Source organism: Quercus suber, unplaced genomic scaffold (assembly GCF_002906115.3).
Source record: "Quercus suber isolate HL8 unplaced genomic scaffold, Cork oak 2.0 scaffold_386, whole genome shotgun sequence".
Lineage (NCBI taxonomy): Eukaryota > Viridiplantae > Streptophyta > Magnoliopsida > Fagales > Fagaceae > Quercus > Quercus suber.
The window spans coordinates 535336-545746 of record NW_027069838.1 but is presented as its reverse complement, the minus strand read 5'-3'; the positions used below and the strand labels follow the sequence as shown (position 1 = coordinate 545746).

Below are 10411 nucleotides of genomic sequence, written 5' to 3'. Positions count from 1 at the left end.
AAAAATCAGATTTGAATTTATTTTTCATAAAAATATATATTTTTTCCATAATAAAATAGTTTTGACTATTTTCTTAATAAAGTTGAAATCTTTTGCATGGATGAAAGCAAATCTGTGAGTTCTAACTAAGATTTGATTTTAGATTTGAGTTCTAACTAAGATTTGATTTTAGATTTAGAAACTAACAATTGCATGTTGCATTTTAAAGTTAATGTCTTGTTTGGTTTGAATCAATCTTTGTGGGTACATAAATGGTCATCCGAAATTAGAAGACCATATTTTTTCCGGGTAGAGTGGGTGCCTAAAAACTGCCCACTCTATAACCTTGCCCCAAAATCTAGGATTTTAAATTCGTAGATTAATACTTTATTGTTTTGCTTGTGGTAAGATGTATTAAGATCAAAGCGATGTAATTTCTACCAATTGTACACATGTTAATTAATGAATATTTGAGGCAATTCAATCATTCAATTTTGTATTTTTAGTTTTTATTATTTTTTGTATAAATAAAAAATAAGTAGCGATTCCACAATTAATTAACCCAAAAAGATTCCATAAATCCTCTTGAGTTCCAATTCCAATCTCTCACAACTATCATTGGGCTTTAAGTAAAATATTTACATTTGATAATTGTGTTTGTTTTTTGTTTTTGTTTTGTTTTGTTTTGTTTTTTTGAGAAGCCAGACTGAAACTAGCCTAGAGCTTTATTAAACAAAAATTAAGCGACATCAAACAAAACTAGTAGAGCTATATCACCAGGTAAGTCTTCCAACCAAACCTGGAGGCTCGTTACCGACCTTAGCTCTCTTTGTCAGGGCATCAGCTACAAAATTTAAATTGCATTTACATGACAAAAATCAAACATAAGTAAACCATTAGCTTGACAGAGGATATCCTCGATCAAATGGCCATATGTAGATAGATTAGAACTCTCGTTTGATAGGGCTTGGATAATCACCGCTGAGTAGGGGTGTCAAATGGGTGGGTTTGTGGTGGGCATAATTGAGTTGGGTATATAAAACCTATTTACCTGTTAAAACCCATTTAACTAATTGCTTCTAACCCAAACCCAACCTAGCCCAATTATCAAAATTACCAAAATGCCCCTAAAGTGAAAATGACCAAATTACTCTAAAATCTTAATTTTCTAAAGAATCAAACATAATTGAAACTTAATAATCTAAATCTAGATAGAGCTAAAAGTACTTTAAAAAATGGATGGGAAAAAAAAAAAAAAAACTCAAGTCTCAAACTCAACTCTATTGCTTTAATGTGTTAAGCATAACTATTTTCGGAGCTTGAAATTTTCTTTTTTCTTTCTCTCTCACTTTCCGAGCAACCAAATAGACACTGTATACAAACACATGCATACACAAAGAATAACATTCTTAAAATTTTCTTAATTTGTTTGCTTTTTTTTTTTTTTTTTTAATGTGTTTTTTATGCCTTTAAATATGTTTGTTTAGTTTAAGTTTACTTTGTGTTTATGTTAGAGGCATGCTAGGTTGTTAGTTTTTTGTTTTTCTTTGTTTTTCTTTTCTGGTTGTTGGGTTTGTGTTTCTGGGTGTGTATGCGTGCTCATGCTTTGTGCATGTGTGTGCATGCTCAAAGTGTGCACACGCATATAGTTGGGCTGCGCATGCATACCCTATGTATGTGCACGTACACTCATGCCTAGAAATCCTAATCCATTTCTTTTTGTTTTTCCTTGCTCCAACCCCATCATCTTTTAAGGTGGTGTCCCTATGCACTACATTGCAAACAATGGAAATAGTGGATAAGCTCATTGATCCAACCACAAGATCATGGCAAATATCTTTGAATGATCAAATATTTCTTCTCTATGAAGCTGAGGTTATTAAATCTATCCCATTGAGTGATAGACTGGTGCATGACATCCAAACTTAGGCATAAACAAGTATGGGTCAATTCTCGGTCAAAAGTGCATATAAAATTATCCGAATCCAACAATTGAGTTCCTCTCACAGTCAATCATCAAACCACTTGCAGAGTAACTATATTTGGAAATCAATTTGGGCGGTCAAGGTTTGTAATAAAATCAAAACCTTCATTTGGAGAGCTTGTAGAAACATATTGCCAACTGTACTTAGTTTGACTCACAGGAAAATTTTGTGTGATGTTGGATGTGATTGTTGTGAGTATGGGGAGGAGTTAATAGACCATGTCTTGCTATGCGGCCCATATGCTAACGAGGTATGGAATTTTACAGGCTTGAGAAATACCTTATCCCAAAGCTCAAATTTATCCTTTGTGGATATGGTAAACCAAATGGTAACTAGATTAAAAGACCCAATGATTACAATATGTTTTACAACTAGCTGGATGATTTGGAGTGAGCGTAACGAAGCCTGCCAAGGCACTTCCTGGCTTGATCTTGCTTTCCTAGCAAAAACTGCTACTGCCCATGCTATAGAATACTTAGAAGCTAATTTTGCTAGCCTTAGAAAATAAATTTGCTACTTGTTTCTATACTTTTTCTTTCTTTTGGTCACTGTGACAGTTGTATTGAGAAATTAGATAGGCATGGCAACTGGTTAAAATCTAGCAGAATTTGTATTGCAGTGAAAATTAATATTTTCGGTTGGAAGCGTCTCCTCTAGCATGAACAGTAATGTTTCTAATGTATAAATTTTGTGGTTATCCACACACAAACACACAAAAATGCTGAAATCAATTAAAATCAACTTAAAAAAAAAAAAAAAAAAAAAAAAAAAAAAAAAAAAAAAAAAAAAAAAAGAGCATGCCTATAAAATATATACATCCATAAATCACATTATAAAATACCCATGAATTTAGATGATGAAGCAACAAAAACCATGAATACATTCAAAACACCACATCGACACCATCAATGGAAACCAAAACCCTGTTGGTCAAAATTACAACTCAATATTAGGCTGGCAAGTTGTTTACTACGGCTGTGCAGACATAGTCGTTAGAATCCATGTTCAAGACCATTATACTGAATTCGTCAACCCTAATAGCCACCTCTGCATCTCCTTTCTTTTGAATCAAAAGGACTTTGTCATTAGTCAAGAAACCCAAGAAATCAACACTTAATCAACCATTCCTCAAATTTTCATATAGAATACCAATATCATCAATAAGAATTCATGATTCAGGCTGCAATTTAAATCTAAGTTGGTCTGCTGATTCAAATAAGAATTTATGACCTACATACTGCAACAAAAATTTAAGTTTTGCTTCTTGCTTCACAATTCTACTCAACTAAACACACCCATATAGCCTTGAACACATCAAATGCCAACTGTCCACTGCCTTTTCCTTTACTTGATTGTGGATGGTGCATCTGGCCTTTTCTGATCTAGCTTAAGGAATGGATCCTGCAATTTGAAATATGTGAAATAAACGTAATACTGATTACAATCCCCAAATCAAATTCAACAAAATTAAGGCACGGCCTAGAATGCTTAACAAGACAGAAAACAAAATAATCAGTTTGATGAACTTTGCAAATTGCCAGATATCAATTCCAGCTTAAGACCCATCAAAATGATTTACTCATAATGAAAAATTATAGTTATTGGTGGGTTTTCTTTGTTTTCAATTTGATCAGGTTTTTTCAGTTAGGCTAAACACCTGAAAATAAGAAACATTTTTTGGAAAAACGTTTTAGGTCGAAATATCCACAGCTTGAGCAACACAAAATATGCATCCATAAAATTTGTTATGTAATGTAAGAGCAGTGACACTAACACTATGGATTCCAAACCAGGTCTAACTCATATTTTAAATTTAAAAAAAAAAAAAAAAAAAAAAAAAAAAAAAAAACCTTTGAACTTATTGATAATGCAGATGTAGAATATATATACAGAAGAAAACTTACATCCAAGGGAGAAAATTCCCACTTGTTCGTGAGTAATATGTCTCTACCCAACTTTCTTCTAACATCTGCTACAAAATCCTCTGGCATTTTCGTTAAAATCAATTCCTTCAAGGAAGCCAGCTTCTCCAATCCATCTGAATTTTTCAGTTTTTTGCAACCTCTAATTTCTAATTCTACAAGATTGGGCATGGCACCTTCCTCAACCTTCCACTCCTCTAGTTTCTCTAGCATCCACATTTTCATGACACGAAGTTTAGGAAAGTACCTGGCATGACAAGTCATTTTCGACCCTACATAAGAGCGAGCAAAAAGCCTGAGAACATTCAGCTGAGGCAGCAGCATCCCTAGCACTGGCATTGGATCTTCTTTTAGTTCTGACGTAGACAATGTAAGAGTTCTGAGGTTTCGTGGGAGGTTATCTATGGAATCATTTATCACTCCAAACAAATATAAGTTTAAGAGAGACTGATGTCCCTTCATAGGCTCCAACACAAGGACAACAGGTTGGCCAAATGGGTCTCTTGATTTCAACCTTAAGCTTTGGAGGTTGGCAATTTGTGAGATACACTTGGCTGTTTGCTCTGCTGATTTTGAATGGCATGTCAGTCCCAATTTCTTAACGTTAGTGAACATTTTCAGACCACTTATCATGGGGCTGTTGGCACCAATATATAGCTCCGTTAATATCTGTAGGTTGGGTGAAGACTCTTTTGGTGCTTTCTGAATGGACATCTCGTTAATATAGAGATGTCGAAGCTTCTTCGCCTTCCAAATGGAACTTGGCAAAGTAATTATATTAGTATATTTCAAATCTAAAGTTTCTAGACATGGTAGATCCCCAATTGATGCTGGACATGAGTCAAGGCCAGTCCATCGTAAGCCTATGTACCTTAAATTCTGCAACTTACTGAGTTTTGCAGGTAGCAAAGGTTTGTAGACACCCTCTAGATCAAGCACCTTGAACAGAACATAACCAGATCCATTGATCATTGTTTTAAGAAACTTACCAATTCCACTGTTGGATGCATCTCGCTTCTGGGAGTTGAAAGAAACATAGGAACATAGCTGTCGGATGTGACCTTTTGAAGTAGAAGACTCCACACCAAATTGATCTGCAAGCCTTGGAACGTAAAACTCAGGTGAATCTGTAAATGTACAAGCTGACTTGCAATGGTGGACGTGAAGAAATCCTATATCCTTAGCTTTTAGCACGAAATCATCATAGAGAAAACTTGGCATACGACACATTTTGGGGCTTCCATCTGGCTTCCATCTTACTATTTCAATCATGTTTCTACACACTAACTCTTCGAAAAATATCTTGGCCTTATCTTCAGGGACAATCTCATCAGGTAAGAAAGGAAAAAATCCCTCCGCAAGCCACAATTGCAACAACCTCCGTATTGGGATCTCATAGGCTTTAGGAAACAGAGACAAATATAGGAAGCAAGGCTTTAAAACAGATGGTAATTGGTTATAGCTAAAATCAACCATGTTTAAGAGAGGTGATTGATTTTTATTTAGCTGTGCAAGTGCAAGATCAATTGTTCTTGACCAATTCTTAAATTCTATAGCTGACAAAACCCCTCCCAGCAGCACAATTGCTAGGGGCGAACCATGGCATACTTTTAGAATGTCCACCTTGACGTCGTTTAATTCGGTATTATATTCTTGTCTTCCAACCTTCGTCAAGAATAATGACCAACTCTTCTCGTCAATTAATGAGCTTAATTTGAGGGGAGAACTCCACGGATCAACATGGATTGCTACATCTAAGTCGCGAGTAGTGAGAATGACTCTGCTTCCATTCACCGCATCTGCTAACGGACCGACAAGCTTGAGCCAAACATCAACAGATTGGACATCATCCAAGACCACTAAAAACCTATGCTCCATCAAAAATTTGAAAAGCATATCAGATAGTTCTTTCTCGCTCATAAGCTCTAAGTCCTTCAATACAATTCTTGGAAGCTGTTTTAGTATGATGAGCAAGAGATCCCTATATTCAGGATCTCTGGAAACATGGAGCCAAGCTCGCCACGGGAATTGCTGCCGAATATCAAGTCTATTATAAACATTCCTTGCTAAAGCAGTCTTGCCAATTGCTTCTTCGCCCACGACTGAAATCACACGTAGACTTTCATCATTGTGATTGATCAGTCGAGATACAAGCTCCTTCACCGAATCTTCACGTCCAACGATAAGTACATCCAAATCCTGATCAATTAATGGCCATATTTCGAGCGGAGAACTCTGAGGATCAACTTGGAATGCCACTTTTAAGTTTTGAGTAGTGAGAATAACTCTACTTCCATTGACAGCATCGGCTAAAAGACGGACAAGCTTGAGCGAAACATCAACAGTTTGGACATCATCCAAAACTATGAGAAACTTATGCTCCATTGAAAACTGTAAAAGCGTATCAGACAGTTCATTCTCACTCATAGTTTCTACTGAGTTACTCGATACACATCTAGGAAGCTGTTTTAGTATAGCTACCAAGAAATCCTTATATTCAAGATCTCCGGAAACAACAAGCCAGGCTCGCCACTCAAAATGCTGCTGAATATCTAGTCTATCATAAACATGCTTTGCCAATTTTGTCTTTCCAAGTGTTTCTTTGCTAACTAGTGAAATGACATGAAGACTTACCTCATCGCCGTTGATCAGTCGAGCTACCAGCTCCTCTTTGACATCGACAAGGTGGTGGTGGCGGCGGCAGAGTTGTCCTTCATGTATTTCAGAAATAGAATCAGTCTTGTCTCCCAGAGCCAGAGGCTGGCCTTGCGTCTTTTCAACTTCTGTGGATACAGCTCTCACGCCCTGCACCAACTTCTTCATTTTGTAGCTGAACTGTAGCTGACTCCATGGTGAAAATGGCAATTTAATGAAACCCTTTTGTCTCCTTTGTAGGATGAAACTTTCGGTGAAGTGCTCTGCAGAGTAAATAGTGCGCAGAAGCGAGGCCTCCATTGAAGTACTGTTACTGGTATTCTTATGATTTGGCTTCGCAGCTTTGAGGAAGCACAAAATCTTTTCTAGTTCGTTGGTAGCAGTAACCACACGATTTCTCAGTCCTGGCAAGATAAATCTTTCCTCGTCAAGCAGCTTCTGTAATTTCCTCAGTAAAATTGAAACGGGTACTTCAGTCGCCATAATTTCTTTCAATCTCCGATCCTTTCTCACAAGTCCCAAGTCACTAGTCACAAGTCACAATTTGGGGTTGATGGGAAGAAGAGTACTGTTGACCAAATGGATGACTTAGATGGAATTATGACAAGGCAACCGAAGATCAATTGTGGATCACAAAGATGTCACCATTTTAAAAGTTGTTGACACACATTACCGTGCTCCATAAGCTCACATACTAGCTGTAAAGATAAATGTAGAATAATGATTGAATTTCGGGTAAAATATCATTTTAAACTCGTTTTTATCCCTAAACTCTCAAATGTTTTTTTTTTTTTTTTTTTTGTCCCTAAGGCTTGCTTGGACCAGTTTGGTAGCATTCTCTATTCAAAATAACATGAAAGTGGTTTAAAAAGTGTTGTGAAAATATATATTTCAGGGTTTATTTTGTAAAGTTGTAATTTAAAACTATATGTTTTTTTTGGCTTTTATTTCGTACCAAATTTGATTGTAATTATGTTCAATCTTTTATACCCTGTATTATTTGTAGGATTTAATTGTAAGGGTTGTATGTAAGAGAGAGAGAATGTGAAGACTCAAGCAAATTGAAGATTGAAGAGTTTTCAGGGGTAGCTCGCAACTAAGCATCCCGCGAAGTGATGCATGTGCCCTACACATGACTGGAATGCAAAGAGTCAGGACAGGATGGAGACAGTTGTGTTTCACGAGTAGTTCGTGAGTAAGGCCTTCCCGCAAGACACCTGCGAAACATTCTATTTTGCCAGACTGTTATTTTTTATACACACTTTCTGTGCCTACACTATTTATACCCACATTATCCACAGATGTTTAAGAGTGCTTCTGAGAGAAAACTCTAGCTACAAACCTTGAGAGTTAGAGATTGTTATACCCACATTTCTCTACACAATTGTTTGTAGATTTTTCTCAACTCCTACCTCTCAATTTCCATACCATTGAGAGGTTGATAGCCCAAACACTTATCACACCCTTTCAAAGTGTCAAGTGAGGTTTTGGTGCTATTGGGAAGCATTGGAAGAAGCCAAGCTTTAGCGGACGCAATCGGGCATATTGTGGGATTTGGAGAGCTAGACAAGACACGGTTCTGAGAAGTCTTGTTGGAGTAGGAGCTTGGAGGGCTTAGGTACATTGGGTATATTAGGCTTAGAGGGTCTCTTGCTAACCCATGTATTCTAATTGATTGTCTAGTAGATTGATTACTGCTTGGAGGGTGGCAGAGAGGTTTTTTGCCAAGCTCTTCAGTTTCCTCTTTGATAATACATCAGCGTGTTATCTTGTGTTTGCATTCTTCTTCCCTACTCTTTTATCTTTCATTTTACTGCTGTGTTATAATGATTATGGGTTAGAGTAGCTTATTTGTTTATTTGCTCGCATTTACTCTATTCTACATTTAGTATTAACTTAGAGTAAAATCTATTGAGATGTAACTTTAATTTAGGGGTGCACTAGCTATGGTTTAATTAGCTTAGTGCGATCCTTAACCCCATTTAAGATAGACCAGTCTCAATCTTTAAATGTTCCACCATATTTTGATGGTAGCAACTTTGTTTTTTGGAAAGTCCGGATGAAGACATTCTTGTGTTCAATTGATGATACTGTTTGGGATGCAATAGATGTAGGATGGACTAGGCCGGAGGCCGCTAAATCCACTTGGGATAAGGCAGCACTTGCGGTAGTTGACGCTAACAGTAAAGCTTTGAATGCAATTTTTTATGGTGTTTTCCCAGATAAGTTTCACAGGATTTCTCACATAATAGTTGCCAAGGAGGCATGGGAGATATTGGAGACCACCTATAAAGGCACGAAGAAGGTGAAGGATACTAAATTGCAGATGCTAACCACTAGATTTGAAGAGTTGAAAATGAGTGAAGATGAGTCATTCGACTCATTCTATAGCAAGTTGAATGAGGTGGTTATTGGCAAGTTCAACTTGGGTGAGAAGACGGAGGACTCAAAGATAGTAAGGAAAATCCTTCGATCATTGCGGAGAGCTTTCGAGCAAAAGTCACAACTATAGAGGAAAGTAAAGATTTGGATGAGATCAAAATCCAAAAGCTTATTGGATCTCTCCAAACATATGAGTTGGGACTACCTTCTTATAAGTCGAGCAAATCTCTTGCTCTTAAAACCATCACCAAAAGAATGGATGATTCCTCCAAAGAAGATGATGTGTAGAAGGAGGTAGCATTCTTGGCAAGAACTTTCGAAAATTTCTGAAGATGAAGAACAGTGAGAAACCGTTCGGAAGAGGGAAGTTTTCATCCTCCAAAGGTGATAGGAAGAAGTTTAAGAAGAAAGATGGGAAAGATTCTCAATCCCCTCAAGGCATTGTCTGTTATGAATGCAATGGCTATGGACATCTCAAGAAGGAGTGTCCCAACTATCTAAGAGGGAAGGGCAAGTTGTATGCCACTACTCTTAGTGATTCAGACTCCTTTAATTCAGATTCAAATGAAAGCTGTGACAGAGAAGGAAATTTCTTTGCATTCATAACTATTGCGTCCATGGAATCTTTAGATGATTTAAGTGTGCTAGTGGAAGAGCTTGGTGAGCATACTAAATTGGAGTCAATAGGGATTGTAGAGGAATCTGATGATGAGGAAGACAAAGGAACAGTGGGACTACAAAAGACATACAATTCCCTCATTGAGAAGACTAGTGAATATACAAAAGTGGCTAAGGCAGCCATTAAAAAGATGAAGAGAGCAGAACAAGATTATAGAAGTCTTTTAGTGTGATACAAGGAGACCAAATGTGAAATGGAGACGCTGAACGGAGAGTTAACCGAAACTTATTCAAAGATCAAATTTCTTGAGCTTGAGGTGGTTTAAACCAATACTAAAGTAGAGCGAGTTTCCTCCAAGAAACTTGATGAAGTACTTGCTCATCAAAAACTTTTCTCCAACAAAAGCAGATTGGGATACACTGGAGAGAGCAGTTTAGCTGCCAATATATCCAAGGAATTGAAGTTTGTGAAAGACAAGGAATTGATGGTAGCTACCACTACTGTTGAGAAAGTGAATGTGGAAAAGAAGAGGAATGTGAATGACCAATAAGTGTTAATAAAGCCTCGTAACCAATCAGTGGTCAAACTTGAAGCTAAAGGGAAATCCCAAAATCACAAAGAGGTCCAAGAACAAAACATTTCTGCCATCATTGTGGAATTCAAGGACACACTAGACCCAACTGTCATAAGCTTAGAGCACTGAAGAATGCAAGTGCTCAAAGGTCAAGAGGACTAAGAAATGACGAAAGAAATTGGACTGCTGAGCAATTAAAAGGTCAAGAAGGTGGTCCCGGAATGAGGAATATAATGAAGATGATTGATGCCTTCACCACCTGTAAGTTACAACTATATGTTTTGTTGGCTTTTAT

The 10411-nt window shown here is 37.0% G+C and overlaps 1 protein-coding gene across 1 annotated transcript; it reads right to left on the bottom strand.

The window, feature by feature from the left end:
• Window positions 1–2703: 2703 nt before the first annotated feature.
• On the bottom strand, window positions 2704–7228 carry LOC112011792 (disease resistance protein RPP13-like). The gene is made up of 2 exons (XM_024044130.2): window positions 3869–7228; window positions 2704–3365 (listed from the first exon to the last, which is right to left on the bottom strand). Exons 1-2 carry the CDS (start codon window positions 7022–7024, stop codon window positions 3309–3311), a joined length of 3213 nt encoding a protein of 1070 aa, XP_023899898.2. The 5' UTR covers window positions 7025–7228; the 3' UTR covers window positions 2704–3308.
• Between the last annotated feature and the right edge of the window lie 3183 nt (window positions 7229–10411).

Coding starts and splice junctions, on each gene's coding strand:
- LOC112011792 (XM_024044130.2), bottom strand. CDS start 7,024: ATGGCGACTGAAGTACCCGTTTCAATTTTACTGAGGAAATTACAGAAG. Junction 3,366..3,868: donor GGGAATTTTCTCCCTTGGAT/GTAAGTTTTCTT, acceptor TTCAAATTGCAG/GATCCATTCCTTAAGCTAGA.